Source organism: Orbicella franksi, chromosome 15 (genome assembly GCF_964199315.1).
Source record: "Orbicella franksi chromosome 15, jaOrbFran1.1, whole genome shotgun sequence".
NCBI classification, from domain to species: domain Eukaryota; kingdom Metazoa; phylum Cnidaria; class Anthozoa; order Scleractinia; family Merulinidae; genus Orbicella; species Orbicella franksi.
This window is the reverse complement of record NC_138159.1, coordinates 1,290,436-1,312,553: the sequence shown is the minus strand read 5'-3', so window position 1 is coordinate 1,312,553 and position 22,118 is coordinate 1,290,436. Positions and strand designations below refer to the sequence as shown.

General features: G+C 39.7%; 1 protein-coding gene across 17 annotated transcripts in view; it reads left to right on the top strand.

Moving 5' to 3' along the window:
* LOC145469144 (kalirin-like) overlaps window positions 1–22,118 on the top strand; it is a 108,589-nt gene that overhangs the window by 70,920 nt on the left and 15,551 nt on the right. For 13 of the 17 annotated variants that reach the window (XM_081452828.1, XM_081452827.1, XM_081452825.1 and 10 more), the window contains 25 exons: window positions 454–523; window positions 787–879; window positions 1,063–1,155; window positions 1,528–1,572; window positions 2,113–2,190; window positions 7,218–7,253; window positions 7,555–7,701; window positions 7,900–8,001; window positions 8,089–8,176; window positions 8,455–8,533; window positions 9,141–9,204; window positions 13,502–13,763; window positions 16,014–16,137; window positions 16,726–16,921; window positions 17,541–17,920; window positions 18,063–18,129; window positions 18,222–18,325; window positions 18,418–18,487; window positions 18,989–19,078; window positions 19,321–19,464; window positions 19,567–19,644; window positions 19,747–19,782; window positions 20,138–20,278; window positions 20,818–20,995; window positions 21,479–21,520. In XM_081452828.1, the coding sequence (XP_081308954.1) occupies window positions 454–523; window positions 787–879; window positions 1,063–1,155; window positions 1,528–1,572; window positions 2,113–2,190; window positions 7,218–7,253; window positions 7,555–7,701; window positions 7,900–8,001; window positions 8,089–8,176; window positions 8,455–8,533; window positions 9,141–9,204; window positions 13,502–13,763; window positions 16,014–16,137; window positions 16,726–16,921; window positions 17,541–17,920; window positions 18,063–18,129; window positions 18,222–18,325; window positions 18,418–18,487; window positions 18,989–19,078; window positions 19,321–19,464; window positions 19,567–19,644; window positions 19,747–19,782; window positions 20,138–20,278; window positions 20,818–20,995; window positions 21,479–21,520 (2,807 nt within the window). The remainder of the gene's footprint in view (window positions 1–453; window positions 524–786; window positions 880–1,062; window positions 1,156–1,527; window positions 1,573–2,112; window positions 2,191–7,217; window positions 7,254–7,554; window positions 7,702–7,899; window positions 8,002–8,088; window positions 8,177–8,454; window positions 8,534–9,140; window positions 9,205–13,501; window positions 13,764–16,013; window positions 16,138–16,725; window positions 16,922–17,540; window positions 17,921–18,062; window positions 18,130–18,221; window positions 18,326–18,417; window positions 18,488–18,988; window positions 19,079–19,320; window positions 19,465–19,566; window positions 19,645–19,746; window positions 19,783–20,137; window positions 20,279–20,817; window positions 20,996–21,478; window positions 21,521–22,118) is intronic. The other 4 variants (XM_081452819.1, XM_081452821.1, XM_081452835.1 and 1 more) reach the window with 2 other exon arrangements.

Sequence of the window (22,118 nt, the reverse complement as noted above, 5' to 3'; positions counted from 1 at the left end):
TATGTACCAGGAATGGGAGGTTTATTTACACGACTATTATGCTCTCTCTTGAGTTTGAGCCGAGGAGATCTGATATCGTCCCGAGGACTCTTCGTCTACACGAAGAGTAATCGGTTTCAAAATCCGCGCTTTCGAAAATCCATGCGAACATGGCTTCTGTGCAAATCTGAGGCTTGACTTCTGGTGCTCTTTCGAGTCCGGTTCTTGTCTGGTCTTTGTTCGTTCGTGTCTGATCTTCGGTCGTTTTTATCTGGTCTTCGTTCGTGTCTGTTGCTCGTTCGTTCGTGTCTGTTCCTCGTTCGTTCGTGTCTGGTCTTCGTTCGTTCGAGTCCGGCCTTCGTTCGTTCAGAGGGTGGAGCGCGAGGAACTGCGGCTGTTAATCGAGACTACGAATTGGAAATAAAACGAAGTTTGCATCAAAGTTTAATTAATGTCTTTAATCTTATTTTGCAGCACTTTCCTGCAGGCTTTGGAAAAGTACGAAACGAACCCAGAAGACGTTGGCGAAGCGTTTCAAGAATGGGTGAGTTGGCGCCATAATCACCTGTTTTATAAGCCTCCTTTCCATTTTTTTCCAGAACTAATTTATTAAGTTAGCGACCTAACAGCGATTTCTTGTCAGGCGCGCACTATTTAATCTTCATCGATTAATGATAAACTGTTTCCGTTCGTGTTTGTCAAGGGATTCCACGCCTTTTCAAGTACTTGTTTTGTAACATTGATTTGAAAGCTGTGGTTGTTAAGGTGTAAAAATAGTCCAAACTGTTAATTGTTTTTGCATCGCAGGGAGAATCGTTTGTCGGGATGTACGTAGCGTATTGCAAGAACAAGCCGTTTTCAAACTCACTCCTCATCGAACACGGTGGAAACTTCTTTGCGGTGAGTGAGCAATAAAGAATTTGCTATTGTCCTCATGTCCTTTCACATGCAAATGTACACATTGTCGTGCTCATAACTTGTAATCAATTGTGTTTATTTTTGTCAGACATAATTATGTATCGATTCTGCACAGAACGTGCAGTGTCTAACAGAGTCTTACAGTTGGTATGTTTGTGTTTTTAGGACCTTCAAGCCAGCTACGGCCATGGTTTGTCCATCTCGGCTTACCTCATTAAACCCGTACAAAGAATTACAAAATACCAGTTACTGCTGAAGGTGAGTGATCAAAAGACATGCCTTTGTACGCGGACATATTTTAATTTACTGACAAGTTTAAGTTTTGCGCTTTTTCAAGCATTCTTTTGACTCTGGTGGTGTCTTCGCTAGCTGCCTTACAATAAAACTTGGTTGCTCGTATGGTCTGTAAGGTACTGTTCAGTTAAGTCTCACAGAATCTCTGGTCATCGTTTGAAGTGGTTTGTGATCTTCAGAAAGTTTATTTGAGGTCGTGCTTTCGAGTTAAACTCCACCTGTTCGTACCATTCACTTTGTTAATGGTTTAAACTGTGTTCATACGAGACTCCATGCTGCCCTTTTGTGCTGGGAATGAAAAAGATTTCACTAACTACCTGTGTTGCCCACTTGTAGGATCTTTTAACATGCTGCGAAGAAGGATCGGAAAATAGTCTACAGGTATGTAAATCCAGGGCTTGTTTTGTTTATTTAAGCTTTTTACGGCAAGATTAATAAGCCTTGACGTTGTTCTCCTGACGAATGTTTGTACTTTTGACGGTTGAAAGTAAATGTTTTGTTGCAGTTAAGGTCCGAGACGATGAGTTATTTTAATTGAGCTGCTTCTGTTCCAGTATCAGTCAATTTGAAACGTTAATTGAACGATTTGTTTGTTAATTCAGTCATGGTTGTGAATGGAAGAATTGTTTTGCTTCTCGCGTAGTGGCGCGAGTCGCATTCAGCCCGTTACCCTTTCAAAAACGCCATTTTAATCCACACTAACCGAGTCCTTACACAACAAATACAAAAAGTCGCCGTCTTCAACCACAGAGATACCTAAGTGAAGCTACAGAACCTCTCAGAAAATTAAAACTAAGATAAACTATTTCCTTTATCGAACGCACTCGCGCCACGGGGTGCCAAATTATACGGGCTTGTTAAAAAAAAATAGATTAGAGTGGTGTGTTTTATTCATGTTTAATGTTATATTCTTTATTCCAGGCTGGTTTGGATGTAATGCTCAGCGTACCTCGACGAGCTAACGACGCCATGTATGTGAATATGCTTCATGGATATGATGTAAGTGCATTGTTTTGTTCAGATAAACTTGTGTAATCTTGGTGTCCGTGCTGAATTTGCTGGCATTGCAAGATTGTGAAGAGATTTGGGCATGAAGTGTTCGCCTTTGTTCGCTGATAACTTTATCAAGCTTTTACATAAGACACGGTCATTGGTGTTCACGTTTTGTTACCAAAGCAGCGTTCAAACTACTCTGGAGAAATTTGAAAACGCAGCTTTATTTCTACGGTCCACACTAATCCATCACCTAAACGTAGCTTTTCGAAAACTCTCTCCAAACCGGAGATATTTAAGAGCAGCTTCGCCTAAATATCAACTAGACTTGGAAATAGCGAAAAAATCGAATTTCTTCAAACTCGCCCAGAATGAAGCCCTACGGGCACTAGTTACAAAAATATCGTTTTAAGTTCGATAAATCAAAAATTATTTTTTTCCGCAATTTTTTCGTTTCGATGCCCCAAATCGGCCAAAATCCATCGAAAATGAGCGGCATATTCAGAGGCTCGTAAACTCAAAAGTAAAAATCTTCATTACAAACTGATTGCACGTTGTATTTGTACTTCCTTTTTTGTCTATTTAGAGCTAAATAGATCGTGATTTGATTAGAACTTAAATATTTGACGAATTTTCTAAATTAACGACCCAAGACAGCTTTACAAGAGGTCTACATTTAGCCTATTTTCAAATGCTAAAAAGGCGTTCTGGTACACGGCTTTCCCCAAAACGACTAGTTTGGTGTGAAAGAGCATTCTTTCTTCTTCAAATTAGTGAAATAAAATTTTTGGGTAAATAAAATCGCGAGCGCTGAGATAGCGAACTAAATGCAGCACTTCTTCCTGAAAACGTGACCTTTGACCCGAGCGTAACGAAACCGATTACTGCAAGAAAACCCGGAAGAAAAGCAAACGCTTCGTTATTTTGAAACAATTTCTCGTGATATCTCTCCGAAACCATGATTGCAAGAAACTATTTCCAGATATGAAATCTTACAGGGTCAAAAAAGGGGCTAAAGGGCGCATCTTGACACAATAACTTTGTTTGCTGAGAATTGAAGTCAATGACCGTTAACGAATTCCAGTGAAATTTGCAAACTTGAAGTATGTTAGCCGATACTTACCTGAATATTTATATTAATAGAAGAGTCGTCTTCTTGGATTAACCTTCAAAAGAAGCAGGATCCAGATTTGAAAACCTCTAAAAGAAGAAATGTTTAATGTTCCGTGACCTGACCGCTGCTATAAATTAGCTTAAATTCCATGCACATGCCGACCGCATGTTTGTCGTAAAACCAACTGAACTCCACTGACAGTTTCCATGGGCAACCCCAAAATAAACAATCCCCAAAAATGTAAAGTGAAATTGGCTGTCTTCATGAACAGTTAGAAACTCGGGTCAAGTTCCATTACCTTTTAAAAGTGCTTGATTCTACTTTGTTCACTCAGTAGTTACTGTCACGTTCGAATACTGCGTAGTATCGGTCACGCCAAAACACTGCAGACCGTGCAGACTGAGTAAGTTTCCCATACAAAGTCTTGTACGCGTTTGTCTATTGAATCAAAAGTCAATTCTGCGCTTGTGCAGCCTGTGGATAAATGACAGACTTTCAGATATATTCAACACTATTTTGTAACTAGACCCAAAAAAGGAGTCACAATGAAAAGTCCAAACAAGTGTCTGCAGTAACACAGCGGTCAAACGTCTGCGCATGTGCGAGCAATGGAGCAACTAAAAGGTCGCCAAAATATTTTCATGACACTGTTCTTTTCATGGGTCATCGGTATCCTATAAATGACATTTTCCTCGTTATTTATATATTTGTTTATGTTTTAGCCGGTACAACGAGAAATGACTGAGCTAACAGAATGAGCTAACAGAATGACTTGAGAGTTAAAAATTGTTCTACCTTCTGCTTGTTAGAGGTCTTTCTTTTCCGTGGTATGTATTTTCCGTGCTCCTTGAATTTTTTGTCCGCCTCGACTTTGCATTTAGTGCACCAGTTTTTTCCAGGTTTGTAGTTTAGAAAAGCTTTTCCCACCTGGTCAAAGACCAGGTAGAGTCGGTTTGGGATCGGTATTTTGGCCAGCTATGCCCCCATGACGATGGACATGAACATCGTTTGCCGTTTCGATTCATCTCGTACCTGTGCTTCAGACAAATCAAGGATCCGGATGGAATCCCTCCGTCCTTGCCAAAATTTTTCCAGCTCGTCTGAGCGAAGCCGAATCACTGCAATTGTCTTTTTCTTCTCCCATTTTTCCTTCTTTTAAACATCGTTTGTCGTCCGTTTCCGGCGTCACGCATCGTGTGATTAATAAAAACAAACAAAAATATACTACGCCGTCGGCTCGTAGCATGACACGGGTTTTAAGACTTATAAACTTTTTTGGTAAAGCTCAAAACAAAATTGTAAATCAACAGAATACCGGTAACTTAATAAACTTTGTGGCTGAAAAGTCTTAAGTTTTCCTTTTACCTGCTTTCTTTTCCTTTTACAGATTTCTATGAACTTTTCAATTTTTTTTCGCAAATTTTGCGTGACACCGGTTGTTTCCCATGTTTTCCTTTAAATTTTTGCGCGGGAAATTGGCGCGCGGCTGCCAAAAAATGTACCAATTTGCGCATGCCCGACGTTTGAACGCCGTGTTGTCTGCTGTCTGCACGGTCTGCACTGTTTTGGCGTGACCGATTCGCGGTATTCGAACGTGAGAGTAGTGGACAAAGTCGACGCAAACAAATAAATTCAAGCACTTTTTAAAGGTAATGGAACTTGACTCTAGCTTCTAACTGTTCATGAAGACAGCCAATTTAGTTGCTCTTTTAGTTGCTCCATTGCTCGCACATGCGCAGACGTTTGACCGCTGTGTTACTGCAGACACTTGTTTGGGCTTTTCATTGTGACTCCTTTTTTGGGTCTAGTTACAAAATAGTGTTGAATATATCTGAAAGTCTGTCATTTATCCACAGGCTGCACAAGCGCAGAATTGACTTTTGATTCAATAGACAAACGCGTACAAGACTTTGTATGGGAAACTTACTCAGTCTGCACGGTCTGCAGTGTTTTGGCGTGACCGATACTACGCAGTATTCGAACGTGACAGTAACTACTGAGTGAACAAAGTAGAATCAAGCACTTTTAAAAGGTAATGGAACTTGACCCGAGCTTCTAACTGTTCATGAAGACAGCCAATTTCACTTTACATTTTTGGGGATTGTTTATTTTGGGGTTGCCCATGGAAACTGTCAGTGGAGTTCAGTTGGTTTTACGACAAACATGCGGTCGGCATGTGCATGGAATTTAAGCTAATTTATAGCAGCGGTCAGGTCACGGAACATTAAACATTTCTTCTTTTAGAGGTTTTCAAATCTGGATCCTGCTTCTTTTGAAGGTTAATCCAAGAAGACGACTCTTCTATTAATATAAATATTCAGGTAAGTATCGGCTAACATACTTCAAGTTTGCAAATTTCACTGGAATTCGTTAACGGTCATTGACTTCAATTCTCAGCAAACAAAGTTATTGTGTCAAGATGCGCCCTTTAGCCCCTTTTTTGACCCTGTAAGATTTCATATCTGGAAATAGTTTCTTGCAATCATGGTTTCGGAGAGATATCACGAGAAATTGTTTCAAAATAACGAAGCGTTTGCTTTTCTTCCGGGTTTTCTTGCAGTAATCGGTTTCGTTACGCTCGGGTCAAAGGTCACGTTTTCAGGAAGAAGTGCTGCATTTAGTTCGCTATCTCAGCGCTCGCGATTTTATTTACCCAAAAATTTTATTTCACTAATTTGAAGAAGAAAGAATGCTCTTTCACACCAAACTAGTCGTTTTGGGGAAAGCCGTGTACCAGAACGCCTTTTTAGCGTTTGAAAATAGGCTAAATGTAGACCTCTTGTAAAGCTGTCTTGGGTCGTTAATTTAGAAAATTCGTCAAATATTTAAGTTCTAATCAAATCACGATCTATTTAGCTCTAAATAGACAAAAAAGGAAGTACAAATACAACGTGCAATCAGTTTGTAATGAAGATTTTTACTTTTGAGTTTACGAGCCTCTGAATATGCCGCTCATTTTCGATGGATTTTGGCCGATTTGGGGCATCGAAACGAAAAAATTGCGGAAAAAAATAATTTTTGATTTATCGAACTTAAAACGATATTTTTGTAACTAGTGCCCGTAGGGCTTCATTCTGGGCGAGTTTGAAGAAATTCGATTTTTTCGCTATTTCCAAGTCTAGTTGATATTTAGGCGAAGCTGCTCTTAAAAACGCCGGCGTTTCGTTTTCTTGTGAACGGAAACATTTTGAAAACCGAGCTCTTCGAAAACAATATTGTCACGATAATCACGTGATTTCCCTGCCCGTATTTTCCTCAAATACAAATCCAAACTGACCGGTGATTGTTGCGTTTTTAAATTCCTCCGGCGTAGTGTGGACGGAGAACATTTGTTGCGTTTTCAGAGTGAAAGCTCCGTTTTCAAATTCCTCCGGTGTAGAGTGGCGGGGCCTAAAGAGAATCAGGGACTTAATTTCTAGCGCAATTTAAGGTGGATTCTCCAAACTTAACTACTGTTACATGTTGTTCGCTATCGAGTGTACACTTGCATATTGCGTGCCTTTTACACCATACAGTGAAATATTTTTGTATCAAACACGAGAGTGTTTCATAACTTTTTCAAACACCGAGATAAGACGCGTAGCGTGGTATTTTTTGACGAAATTCCAGGTGTTTGGAAATGTGAGTAAACACTGTCTCCGGTGTTATCATAAACTGAAAACTCAGTCACGGTTATAACTTCGTTAACTTGATGAATTATTAATGAATCCGAGAAAGTGTATGTACTGCAGTTGGGAAAGTGAGGTGCTTGCAACTGATGCAACCTCGTACAAAAATCCTTGTGTTACGATTTTGAAGGGTTGAAAGACCATGATGATTAGACAAACAATACTATCTGAAGGCGAACAGGACAGGTAAAAAGTTATTTTACCTTTTGCTCAATTAACTTCAACTTTTGTCACTGTTTTTCTCTTCTCAGGAAAACATCGATTCACTAGGAAAAGTTGTTTTACAGGTATTTGAGAGACTTATTGTTTTCACTGATTCATAGATACTCGTTTACGAACGTACAGGCATTGGTAGACTCTCCCTCCTTAAGTGATTGCGTATTATAAAAAAAGATATCGTCTTAGTTACATCGTGTTCTTCCAAACTCAGAAAATTACTTTGTTTGAAAAATTCTGTGCACTTTAGTTTCTTGTCACGAACCTAACTTTCTGTTACGTACCGACGTTGTAATGGAAGGTTCTGTAAGATTTGCCTAGCTACAATAGTTTGTTGTGTGTAACGCTAACACGGATGTCTTGTTGTTTCAGGACGCGTTCACTGTGTTTGACCCAAAGCAGCTTAGAAGAAAAGGAAAGGAGCGACATATTTTCTTGTTCGAGCAAGCACTCCTCTTTAGCAAGGAAACAAAAGATGCTGATGGCAAAATCAAGTATCTCTACAAGAACAAAATTAAGGTAAATATGCTCTAAATTATACGCTGCGTGGACGAATAAAACCCTCTCGTAATGGGTTAGCGCTGTAGATTCCGGATCAGGAGGTCTTGGTTCTAGCGAAGACACTTTAATTCCATAATTTCTCCCGGGAAAGTATATTTTCAGTTAACTTAGTTTGTTTTCTGTTAGTTTTGTTAACTTTTAATGTTTTCTTTGTAGACTCCTGAGTTGGGTGTTACAGAACATGTCGCCGAGGACTCATGTAAATTTGCTGTGTGGACTGGAAAACCGCCACAATCCGAGGACAAGCGCATCATCAAGGTGAGGAAAGAAAGATTGATGATTTCGAGAAATTATCGCTCTTGACTATAAAGATTTTACTGTTTTGAATGTATATTTCCTTTGCAGGCAAGATCTTTGGAAACTAAACAACTGTGGGTCAAGGAATTACGAGAAGTTATTCAACAGTTCCAGTTTGGGACGCTTAGAGAGAGAAGTAAGACACCACACTTGACATTTCGTATACAACAGTTGTTGCCTGGTTAAGCAGGCGATTCGACTGAGGCCTTGGGCTAATAATAACACAATAACCGTAGCTCAAGGCCTCAGACAAATCGTTCACTTTAATAACAGCCCAACATGCTTCAATACTGAAGGACAACTTCAAATAGTTGCTACGTTAAGAAGCATACTGTGTTCCTATATGGTTAGAAATGAGAAATCGAGCTTAGATACAGAATGCAATCTGACGAATTTTTTATCGCCTTTTTGCAGCCACCTCAATGACGAGCTCAACGAGTTCTGTGACAACCACAGCCTCGATCAGGAGCCGCGAGGAGAAAGCTGCTGACCGGTATGACCGTAGGCCCTTACCACACCGTGAAAAATTTATCGTAACTTTTTCAAGCTTGCGATTTGTTATTCGCTTTTATCTTCCTTTATCTTATCCACCCTGACCTTGGCTTTGTTTGGTATGACATCACGTCTTGAGTGTTTTGCTTTTCTACCACTGTTATCTTGAGTTTTCCGTTTGAAGCGGTTTTCATGTGAATATCCAAAACACTTCGCATTTGCTTTGGTTTTGCTTTACTATGCTTAGCGATTGACAAAAAATCTCGCGTCACTTTCAAAACCCATCAGAAGTAAAACCAAAACCTATCGTGACTCACTCGCAAATTTTAACATTAGTTTGCGTGGGGTTTTGATTGGTTCATTGGATTGTCTCTGTTCTTTGTAATTGGCTAGAGTGATTACTTTGGATTTGATTTTCCGAGTTGCCTTTTGCCTCTGTTTCAAAACGAGTCCTTGTACAAAAGTTTTCAAATCAATTTTTATAAGAATGTTTTCCCACTTAGACTCGTTTTGACACAGGCAAAAGGCAATTCGGAAATGGGCTATTGAAAACCGCTCTATACGAAGGTGGTGTTGTACAGTGTAATGTAATTTATGTTTGCCTTTAGGGAAAGTGGTGTTATTGAAGATGACAGCATCTCTGGCGAATTTGATAACTTCCCTGAAGGAAAGGTGAGACCAGTTGAAATACAAGAAGAAATACAAACCAAATCCCGTGTGGAAGAGTTTTCTGTTACCGCTGCATGTCTGTGACAGCGAAGTGTCCGCTGGGCGCGAGTGGGCTTTGGCTGAACCGTAATAACTTGCGATCAGGCGGTTTTTTGTGAGATGTAGGGGGGTAGGGTAAGGTCGCAGGTTAGAACCGTAAAAGCTGAAATTTTCTGTAAAATTTGTCCTCACTAGGTTCCCGATTAAATAATGGGTTAACAAGACAAGACTAGCAGGAAAAAATTTTCGAAAATGAGATGTGGAGTTCAGCACTAGAGCTGCTGCTAAACTTGTCCTCGAGTTAGAAGACTTTTTATCCTGCATGATAAGTAATTGAAATTAATTTTTATGGGTTTACGATTGACACAGTGTTTGTGCCCTGTCTTTTTTGGCCAATCAGTTCTCGCCGGTCGCCTGTTAAATGTTTTCCCCGCGCTTTCCACGTGTTTTTTCCCGCGCCTGCCGTCTGTGACATGTTCTCACGCGCCCGCGCCTGCTGGTTACTTGTTGTCTCCATATACCGCCAAGTAGTAACGTGTTTTGTCTGGCGGCCTGTTGGTTTTTTTTTTTTTAATTTGCTTCAAGTTTTGGTTGATTTTTTCCACATTTTGCTGATAGACTCAGTGACTACTGTGGTTTCAGTCTGACGACAGTTGTAAAACCTTGCTCACTAATGACAGGAAGAAGGTCCGTTGGTCACTGTAAACGTATAAAACCTAGTCTTGGATTGTGCAAATTACCGTATCCGAGTTCCGCTAATAAGAGATCAATGCTTCGAAGAGGAAATTTATTGTAGGATCGTATTTCTTGGATTACTCAGGACTATACCACTTTTCCTCTGTAAGAACAATAGCTGGAGAGAGACCAGAAAACCTTTAGGATCCATTTACCATCTGTCTCAATAGTTTTCTCGCTGGACCTTCAGCCTTGTGATTGCCATACATTATATGAGAGCTTTGAGCAGCTGGTGGCACATCATGGCAACATCTCTTGACTGATCATTTTCGTCTATTCTCCTCACCTTTCTGCTTACCGCTGCGTTGATATTGTTGCGAGAAATTGGAGTTTGATCACACTTGAGAAGTTCAGATGAAGGATTAGCCTCAGTTGGACTATGATATGTATTTTCGAAAGCTTTTCTTCTTGATCTCGTGATGTTTGGGATTATATGGCTTGCTAAGCTTGCAATTCGATCACTAGCTACGTTTTAGCTGTGCTCTTGCGAAAAACTGCACGGTTTTTGAATGGGTTGGAAACAGGAAACGCCGGAAGACGGTCACAATTTTATATCTCGTTGCATTCCTTTACAAGCGTTCTATAAACGCGTGAAATTAAGCATGCAACTTTGTACTATTTTGAGAGGACTTTGCTATCTCCAAGTGGTCTTGGATAAGATTCTTACACTGGATCTACAAGTAAGCTCCTTAGATGATTATCTTGGTCAGGCGGTGCTCTTACGCCCTGTTCATAATTATCATTCCCCCTTCATGATTAATGACCGTAACGCAACGCGTCACGCTGACGACTGTGCGTCTCTGTTAGTGATTGGTTGGATTTTAAGAAGATTCAGCTCTAAAGACCTTTGTGTGTTTCTTTGCGATTGCAATCATCCGTAAGCTTAAAACAATAACACTGCGTGAGACAAATGTTTGGATTTTCTTGGATTGTACATCTGTCCTACGTGACGAGTTGGATGGGTCGATGACGACACATGCAATAAGAGATTTGTTTTTTGCTACCGTGAAATATCCCAGGTATCATTATCATGAGGATGTCATAATTTGTTAGTATTCCGGTCGCCATCTTGGATCGATGAGTCGACATATGGATAGTCCTAGAATTGGTCGAGTTAGACCGAAATTTTCAAGCTTACCCCTGGTTTTTGAGCGGCAGATTTTAACTTTGGGCCCTAAGGTAACGTGTGTCCTTTTTCTTTTACAATCGTTCCTCTATCTTTCGTGTTTAAATTGCGGCAGAAATTTTCCGTCGTGGTTTGATGCTTGTTGGCCGACAAATGATCAGATATTCTGAAGGCGCAGTATCAAAGGTGACTTTGTGTTATGGTGGATTCTAAAGTTACTTAGCATTGCGTTGAAAAGCTTGTCTGTCCTAGAGGCGAAAGGTTGTCGTTGTCTTGTACTGTCTTGTGATATGTAGGTCATGTGAGAGTAGAATACCTGTACTTTCTTGTTCTCTGCTGTGCTCTGCTCCCTTATTACAGCACTAGAAATGTTCGAGAGTTCGCTTCCTTGTGTCTGTGCGTTTATCATATCATTAGGGTACTTTATCAGCTGTGTGTTTTAACACTGTGGTCTCGAGTGATATTAATGACTGGCTCGTGGTTTATTTTAGACCAGACGTAACAAAAATCTGTTAACTTCTTGGTCAATCCAGTCAATCCGAAACTTTTGAGTGAATGATGTCATATTTTATGCTTTGCTCGGGTTAATGTCAGACTTATATTCCATTTAACTGAAGTGCAGGGAAAAATTTTCGCTCAAAGTTCCTGTTGCGAGTTTCGTATTAATTTTAGCGTTGTGTTTTTTTGTGTGGAGTTAAAAAACGTGGCTGATTGTTCTCGTGTTTCAGTCGTCCGCGTTCTTCGGTGTTATGCCCGCAAGCTGCTGCGCTGGCGTGGTTTACTGAGTCGTTTCACGTTTGCTGAAAGTCGATAGGAGATGAAAGTTTCCGTGGTTCACGTTCATGTTAAATTATTCCACGCGATCATTTCGAAACAACACGTTTTCTTTTGTTCTCTCTCTTTCTATTTCCTAAAATTATAACAGAAAGAAACTTTCGCTTCCTGTGCGATTTCTATGATTGCGCGTTTAGTTTGTAATTTTCGTTTAGTTTACGGACCAAATATCCATCAAGAGCGATAACTTCCGTTGAAATCCCACAAATAACTTAGGTATTTAACAAAAATGTGTTAATTGTGCTGCAATTAGGAATTTTTAGATTTCCTTTACTTGCTTTGAGAAAGTGGAAGAAGTCAGCTTTAAAATGAAGATTATGTCGAAGTTTTGCCTATCTTGAGATGTAATTCTACGTGAAGACAATTGACTTTAAGAGTATTAATAGACATGCATCAGCTAATGGAATCTTAGGTCTGTGTGACTTTGTTTGTCTACATTTCTACATTGTTTAGTCTGAAAATAATTGCTCGCTCTCGCTATTTCGACTTCAACAATGTGTTTAAGATGTTGCGCTGAGCGTTGAATTTAGTGGAACGAGGAATACTGCACGTACATGCGTCAAGTTTATCTCTAGAAATTTCTTTTTTTTGTTTGTCTTGTTAACCTTTTACTTTAAGTTACATAGTAAAACTCAGACAAAATGTTTAATACGAAATCAAACGACGCGTGCTACAAGCGCGCATTGCTCAATAGCTTTCATATGAATGGTCACGCTTTTATTTCGTCATCCATTGCCTGGAGTGCTGAAGTCATACTACTTCAGATTTAGCTCTTGGAGGAAAAGGTTTCACTATAAACAAGTCAAATACCACTGATAAACCTCCACCTTTGTGGTCGAATTGCACATTTCATGTCACATTGCGGGCATTTCATGATTTGCCGCTTTAAACTATCAAAATCATGACTTTGTCAAGTATCTTGTGATGGTAAAATTAATTATTTTTTTCATTAAATACTCGTGTCTTCATAGACGCGTAAAGCGTGGACGTCAATAAAAGTAAAAAGCTCTAGCGCCCTTGAGTTTCGCTTCGTTAAGCGGTTTGTTAAAGGGTTCGAACCAATTTAAGGCTTAAGTCGGAAGAAAGGTTGGGAGCTAGAGATAACAGTAATTCCATTGGTTCATTTTAAGTGCCAGTTCAAAGCTTTCACTCGACTGATGTTGTTCTAACTGTAAAATCGGGATGAAACGAAAGTGTGTGACCATTCAAACGACAGCTAATTGGAAGGTCCTTTGTGTGGTGCAGTTTTGTTCCCGGCACTTTGCAAAGTGAAATTTGGGTATTTCTACTTCTATTTTGAACTTGGCCTCTGCTAGAAGTGATAAGGCTATTAATTTGTACAGAGCAACTGTACGATTTTCTAAGCACCATAGGATCTCTTGATAACATCACGCGTTGTTACCATACCGATGCAGTGGAGTGTGACGTATTTTGATAACTCGCATATACAAAAAGTTCGGGTCCCGCGCGCATTAGCTTGCATTAGCATACGAGATCATGCTTAAGCAAAAAGTGCCTTGGGTCATTTATCCTGCAACGCCGATTAAACTACTCTCTTTTACTAAGGTGCTTGAATTCAACGATAACGTCTGGTCAGTAACGGAGAACTACAAGGCGGCCAACGACGAAGAAATCTCGCTAAAGAAGGGTCAACTCGTCGAGGTTCTTGTCAAGCCACATGGCAGCTCGCGGTGGAGAGTTCGCCTGCTGTTGAGCGAAGGATTGAATCCGGCTGAAGGATGGGCCCCGCATAATGCGCTGAAGCGTTCTGACGAACGCGACCCGAAAAAGAAGCGGCATTCGGAGATCTCTCACTCGAGTAGCGAAGGTAAGTCGAGGGAACACGAAGTATTCTTCGTATTGTGATCTATTGTTGCATCGTGTGACTTTCCTATCGTGTTGCGAATCTCTCGCTTACTCTTTGTTCATTGTGTTGCGTGCTTGTTAAATGTGTATTTCACAAAGAATTCCATGTACAATTTAATTTAACAAACTGTTATTTCCAAAGGGAAGGGTTTCGATTTTTCATTGATGTACAAGCTGATAGTTTTGTCTCAGCGTTTCGCTTTGTGCATTGTTGACTTTGACTTTCATCTTGCCTTGAACAACAACAGAACACAAAAGTAATGTTTAAACTAGACAAGAGTACAATCTTCCCAACAAGTGGGTTTTGTTTGTGGACGTTCTTGTTTCCCTGTTCTTTGTTCTTTCTTTGCACAATTTTTCTGTTCATGTTTTCATTCGAAACAACAATTGAACAAACCAATACTCGGCTATTCATGAATACCGGAGTTTTCGGAATGTGTCATGGCAGACAGAGGTCGCGAGATGTCCTTCTGTTTACGCTTTCCCTTTGTGTTTGTAGTTTCCCTCCCACTAAAATACTTAATCAATTTAAAATTGCCATTGATACAAGATTTCTTGTGGTTAGGTATCAAAATAACCATTCTACACGGCATTTTCTTGGCAGAGGTTTTTTCGCGTTTCATGACTTCCACTTGCATGATTTTTATGTCTACATCATGTCAGAATGCGAAATAAAAAATCTGTGTTGTCTTTCATCACTTTACGGCAAAGCTATTCAAAGCCAGTGTTTTCTCTCCATTGTGGAATACGTCGCAAAACTTTAAGCGTGCTATTTTCGCCGTTTTCCAGTTAATATCTGCTTATTGGAGACGGTAAACAACATTTGTTCAGCATTTGTAGATAAGCGCTAGGGACAGTCTGTTGTCTTAATATGAGCCGCGAAAATTGCTTCGGGAATTAAAGATAACTAATGTGCGTCAAGATATTGGCTTCATCAAATTTATACGAACTATAATTAGCACACCTCCTCAGACGGCCATGAAATCATCTTGATCTGCCTCCTGTCCATCTTATGGCGGTTCTTTGTAAGGGAAGGCGGAAAAAAAATATCGATTTTTTATTACGTCTCGGTTTTGTCCGTCAATATTTAAGACTTTCTCGTCGTGCACAGGATTGCGTTGTGTCCACCAGTTAGTCTCTTTTTTACGTACAAAACACAGCATTCTCTCGACATTTAAAGCAAGGTCACATTGTTTGCCTGTAGTCAGATTTAAAATGATTTAAAACTTTAAGTATTTTTCTGTCAACTTTCACATTTCTAGGGCAGTATGATATGGTGTAAGAATTGCAATATTTAATATAGTTTGAAGTTGTCTTGGCACATCAATTACTAAGATTCGAAAACACGCTCGGCGTTTTGCTAGGGATATGTATTTTTCATGTTGGCTCAAACATACGGAAAACATCATTTTACAACATTTGATATTGTAATAACAAGTGAAATAAATGTTCCGGTCCTGATCGGAAGGAAGTACTATTTCACTGAAATGCACTGCACACACAACAGGAAACTGCTTTAAGAACCTTGAGAACTCCAAAGTCCACAGCAAGATTGTGTTCGTTCGTAGTTCCTTATATAGTGAAATAAGTCTATCTGTTTTTTATTGCAAAAAGAAAATATTATGGCATCGATCAATTTGTATAATGAATTTCATTGAAACTACAGTAAGATAATGTGGTGTTTGTTTTGATGGAGAGTTCAGAGACCATTTCACTGTAGGAACCGAAGTAAATCCTTGCACGAGCTTTATCACATGGTCTGGTCATCTTAATCCATTGTTACATTATATTAAGTCATTTTGTGTGGCCTTAAGTGTCTCTTTGATAAGATGGTATCGTGTTATCAATATCACTATGTCTTTCAGTTTACAAAGTAATAGGGATTTATTTAAAGCTTCTTCCTCATAAGGAAACCTGAAAGTGTTTTTTTTTTTTTGCTAAATTAGAAAAAAAAAAAAAACATTGTAGAGATGTTATTAAACCAAAAAAAGCAAGGATAGTTGGTAAATGTAGGCAAACGTTTTTCAATATGAATTCTGTGACTTAACTGCTTTTTAGAATCCAGGCTTTCATTTTCTGAAACTAAAACAAGACGCTCGGGTCTCTTTAAAAAAACTTCCGTTTTTGAACCCACCGAAAGGTTTCACACCACCTCGCTAGAATCATCCGTTTCGTTTTCCAGTAGGCTCATTTTTAATGCGTTCTCTCACAGATTCCGTATCCCTGTCCTCATCTGACAGCCCCACAGCTTCTTGGTACCAGGGCCAGCCGGCCAACAATGGCGGCTCGCCCCCACTCCGCAGGCGATCTAGGTCGGGCCCCCAACTCTCTCTTCGGTAAGTAATGTATTGTTGCTGGGCGAACAACGAAATGTTTTCCGTATTGGGAGCGTGAAAAAAAAAACCTTTGCGTAAACTGTAGTTCTATATTGTTCTGAGAAGGAAGTTATTAGGGAGATAATATTTGGAAAATTACGGCTCTTCATATACGTGTATGGTTTTGCTGCCGCGTATCCAATATGGAGATCAAAAAAAGTTTGTTAGACGTAAATCGGATTTTGCAATCAATATCACTGCCTTTTATTTTAGAACTATTGAAACCTTGTCGAAAGCAAAGCTTGGAAAGAAAAAACCGGAAATTTAATTTGAAAATTAACTGAAAATACATACTCAAAAACAAACAGCACTTCATGGAGGAACAGCTAAATAGCGTTCATTTGGAGTAGTCACACACAAGGGTTTCATCCACAGACTTAAAAGCTAGAACCACCTTGTACAGTATAATAAACAGTACCACATGAAAGTACTGCTCAATAGCTTTCATTTGAATGGTCACACACTAGGGTTTTAGGATCACATTACTGACGAGGTTTTCTCACGTATTTAAAAGAGAGTATTATTAAGAATTCCAATTATTTTTGAAAGCAGGAAACGTTCATGGAGTAAAATGAAAATGACCAACAAGCCAGTTGCTGATCAGTCCCCTGGGACCCCCACACGGGTAGCGAAGAAAGCCTCGGGGGGTGGATCTAAGAAACTTCAACAACTTCTGGGCGCCAGCGAAAGTGACATTGACCTGCTGTTGAGACCTGCTGAGATTGTGTCGACGCAAACGCATAGAGTAAGTGTTAGTATTACCGTGCACGATCTTACTGACTGCTTTGTAAATGTGATACTTAAAAGGGTTACGTCACGGTTTGCGCATCGGAAAACGTTAAGCCCAAATTTTTCAAGTTGGTCGTTTGTAATCCGTGTTAATCTTCTCCATCCTTAACCAGCCTTGTTCCTTTATGGTATCTCCTTGGTGTTTTTCCATCTTAGTAAACTACTATTTTCAGTTTTCTGTCAGTTTAGGGGTAATTTTGTACATGGCCAAAATAACTCAAAATGCCGTCACTGAGAGCCTTAAACTCCATTGCCTTTGTATATAAATGAGTGCTGGGGTTAAACCCTGTCATAGACAAGCTTCCCGTCCAAGGGCGGACGCGGAGGGGTGCAGCTGGGGGGGGGGGGGGGGGCAGTAGAAATACTACGTCCCCTACCCTGTAGAAACCAGAGATGTACGGAGGTCCGATGGGCCGCTGTGCCCGAACGCAGACTTTATCTTAGACCACGTTTCTCAGTTAGGTTTTTCTCGTTGGTTTTGTTAATCTCATAACCTGTGCTGTTGATTTTGTGTGAAAATTGCAAGGAGAAAGTTGTTATTGAACCAGTTCGTAACGATTTTTTGTTTTCTTCAGAGCATACCAGAGGAGCTGGGAGATGCTAATAATTCCGGTGAATCGGGAGGAACAGCTTTTTTGCCAGTGCAACAGTCCACAAGCGAAGGAGAGCTGAAGCTCCACCTGAGCGATGACGAAGATGATGAGGATGACGAAGACGAGGAGGAAGACTTTGAAAATAACTGCGAGAAGGCGCTGGAAGATGAGGAAGCGGAGAGAGAGGAAGAAGAGGAGGGACAGGATCCTGCAGATCAGGAGGACCCTCAACAGGAAGTGGACGAGGATCAAGAACAAGTACAAGAAGAGGAGACTGGGGAACAGGAAGCTGAGGGCGATGTGACGCCAGCCCCAGTCCCCGAGAAGGAAGATCCTGAAGCTGTAGCGCTCAAGAAAAGAACGTGAGTGTTTGTTACTTCTGGTAATTTTAGCCTTTGTTTAAGGGTTGTTCAAGGAGACCATCGTGTGGTTCTGTAGTTTCAAGGTAGAGAGAAAGGTGTAGACGACTAAAAGTTATCTTGTCCCGATTTCTTTCTCCGTTAGATTTGTGTTGAAGGAACTTCTTCAAACAGAAAGAGATTACGTCAAAAGCCTTGGTGAAGTAGTAGAGGTGAGCATTTCAGATTGTAGATTCACAAAATCTAAATTCAATTCCAATTGCGTAGTTAATTGACGACGTTTTGTTTGACATTGTTTTTACAGGGATTTATTGTAGAGCTTGCCAAACCAGAGACACCCGAAGAATTGAAAGGAAAAACTCGAGTGCTGTTTGGCAATATACAACAAATTTACGAGTGGCATAAGAAGTAAGTATGAACAAACCAGCGACTTTACTTTATGTGCCGCTTTATTTTTGATAGAAATTTAACGTTTATCTCTTTTGTTTTTCTCTTAACAGTAAATTTTGCAAGGAACTCGAGAAATGCGAAGATGCTCCTGAGAAGCTGGCGTCTTGTTTCCTAAGCTCTGTAAGTTTGCATCATAATACTGGTACTCAATCAGTGTGAAGTTCCTTGGAATGTCGCCATAAGAGTGCGTGCTGCTTTCAGTGGCAAAGCGGGTTATCTAATGACGAAAACAATTAAATCCTGTTGATTCAACACATTGTAAAAGTTAAACCTTGTTAGTGCACGTGAAGTTTGTGCACAGATTAAGTAACGGAAAGAAACCTTTTCAAAGCAACCCACTGAAATGCAATATCGAAGAGGAACCCAGTTTAAAGAGGCCAGTTTTATATTAAAACCATTTCAGTACGCGTGTAGCTCGCTCACAGATGGTCACGGAAAGAAACCTTTTCAAATCAACCCACTGAAGCACGTGCAATATCGAAGAGGAACCCAGTTTAAAGCAGCTAACTTTATAACACTGGCCACGCTAGTGCACACAAAATCACGAAGTACGTGCGGGCTGTTTTCTGTCCTCCTTGTTGAAATCTCTGATTAATTTATATTATTTGTTATTTCTATCAGGAGCGGCATCTCAAGTTTTACATTTTCTACTGCCAAAATAAGCCAAAATCCATGACTCTCGTCCACGAATTCCGCGAGACATATTTTGCGGTGAGTTGGTTTTGTCCTGATTAGAGCGGTTTTCAACTGAGTGTCGAAAGTAATTGGACAATTAGTTTGGTTGTGGTTTTGGTTTTGCGACAGTCGATTGAAAACCGCTCTATTTTCAAGAGGCTATCACGTTAGTCATTCTCACAATCTATGGGCTTGTACTTTCTAGTTAAAGGGTTCGGAAAATTTAGACACCAGTCAATGATCTTGTGTCAAGATATGCTTTATTATGTTTCCTTCAGGAAGTCGCAGAGCGTCTTGGTTACCGGCTTGGAATCGAGGATTACCTGATTAAACCGGTTCAACGTATCATGAAGTACCAACTGCTCCTAAAAGACTTTGTCAAGTACACCGCCAAAGCGGGACTGGACACTACTGAACTAAAGGTCGGTGCTAGTCCTGTCTGGTTACAAATCGTCCAATCGCCATCTTTGAGGATTTAACAAATCTGTGAAAGTAATGCTTTTATCTTTTATTAATGTTTGCAGAAAGCTTTGGACATGATGTACGTTGTGCCAAAGAAAGCTAATGACATGATGAATGTTGGAATGCTGGAGGGTTACACGGTAAAATAAGCGTGTTTTTGTACGAATTTTTGTAGGCGTAGGTTGTTCAACTTAATTTTAAGCGATTTTGATTTAACACGGTGTTCATCTTTTCTTCTCCAGGGCAAGATTGCAGCTCAGGGCCAACTGATTATGCAGGTAATTTCTGTCAAAGTGATTGGATGTCGTCCTTTTATGCGATTGTTAACTGTGTTACAAACAATTTGTCCCTGCCTAAGCCGAACAAATATCAACCCTTACTACTGTGTCGAGAATTAACTTACTACTTAAAGCTTCTGATTGTTCTTGCGGCAAATCAGCAACCGTATCGCTAACTTGTTCGGCAATTCCCGAAATACTTTTCATAGATGGGCTCGTGTACCGAGTTGTCTCCGAAGATCTCGCGAAGATTTTTGAGCACTTCTACTGCCGGTATCCCTTTCTCGGTTCGAGTTCAACTCTATTGCCATAGTTTTTCCTCCCTCGTTTTAAACTTTAGTTCTCTCATTTTCAGGACACATTGATTGTAGCCGACCCCGAGACTCGTAAGCCATGCAAGCGACAGGTGTTCCTGTTTGAGCAGCTTATGATCTTCAGTGAACCTTTTGAGAGGAGGAAGGACTGGACAGTGTACATCTACAGACATAGTATCAAGGTAATTCTTAAAGGAACTACCTCACGGTTTGCGTATCATGAATAATTAACCCTAAATTTTTCAAGTATGTCGTTTGTAATCCGTGTTAATCTTTTCCATCCTTAGCCATGCTTGTTCCTTTGTGGTTCATTATTATCTCTTTGGTGTTTATCTATCTTGGTAAACTTTTATTTTCAGGTTTCCTTCAATTTAAAGGTAATTTTGTACGTGGTCAAAATAACGTGACTGAGCTCCTTTAAATTGATGGTTTGCACAATGACCATAATAGAGCACAGAAACAGAGTAAGAAATGTTAGTGTTGAAATCGGCCTCAAATCTATTTGAGCTCGTATCCCGAACGTCTCCGAAGATCCTCCCAAGATTTCCGAAAACAAATGGAAAATTTCCGAGAAATTTAAATTTCATTTTTTTGTTCAGCAGTATGGCCACTGTGATGTCACAAATTCGAGATCATAAGCTATACTTTTCTGGGACAGGTTGTTCTTGGGAAAGTTTTCAATGTTAATGGGGTTTAATGATCCTCCGTTGTGTTGCTATAGGTGAATCATATGCATTACATGGAAGGGGTGGGTGATGATCAGTTGTCGTTCGCTATCTGGACCGGCTCAGATCCCGACGCGGCCATCTTCACCATGACCGCGCGCTCGGCAGAGAAGAAGAAGGACTGGTTACAAGCGTTGAAGAAGCTTCGAGAGTCACAGCACGCGTTCGCTATAGGTAAGGAGAATTTGTAGATTTGAGAAAATCTACGAAGTTTCCTTTGAGAAGTTTATGAAACGGTGTTCTGTTTACAAATGTATAAGACCCATAAAAAAGACTCGTCATAAAGGTACTTAAAACCTTAAAATGCTTCTCTAATGTGGCGGGTGATTGTTCAACTTAGAGCTTGAGTTTCACAGGTTATCTTTCAATAGCTTTTGAATTTCCCTGGAGTTTTTTTGTTGTTGTTGTTGTTTTGTTTTTTTTTGCTCTCTTTAAAGTGATTGTAAAAATGAACGCAGTTTCTGATGGTTTCAAGAAAGTTGCGAATATTTTTTCATTACGTCGCTTGGTATAAACGTATCGAAGCCTACAAACTTTGAACCCTGTATGAATAAAACATAAGACGAGTCTTGACCGCAGTGTTTTTTACTCCACATGCATGCTTTGTGTGCCTATTTTTTGCTTTGTTTGTAATTTTGCTTTAACTGTTTAACACAGAATCAACTGAAGCTGATCAAATGTTAAACCAAGGAACCAAAGGTTTGAAATGAAAAGTTAAACATTTAAATTAAGCTGAAAGAAAGTAAAGAGCTAAAGTCTAAACCGCCTTGTTGAAAGAAATTTAAACCGACTTGTTGAAACATTTCAGTATAGATATCAGTGGAAGCCGTTTGTCAATTTGATGCAGGTTAAAAATGTTCAAGAGTATATAAATAATCAAAATTTTCAACTTTTTGGTTAATGTCGACTTTGAACCTTCAACATTAATATAACCTCAAGAGTCAACAATCGTATGTTATCTTATCGATTTCAGTTATTATGAACACATTAATATAACCCCCAGAGTCAATAATCGTATGTTATCTTATCGAGTTCAGTTGTGAAAATAATGTGATTTGAAAACAAATAGGTCTGATAAAAAAATCTCCATTCCTAACTTCTAAACCTGTTGGAGGTAATCTAGTTGAACTAGTGTTCCAGATAACTTATTTATTTTAAAATTTTGCTAAATTTCAGAGTACTTTTAAAGTGACGTTTCCTTGAAAAAATTACCTCTTAAAACTCTTAAACAATGGTATTAAAGGGAAAATGACTGGTTTCTTGCGCAAGAAAAATATATATTCTTACTCTTGTTTCA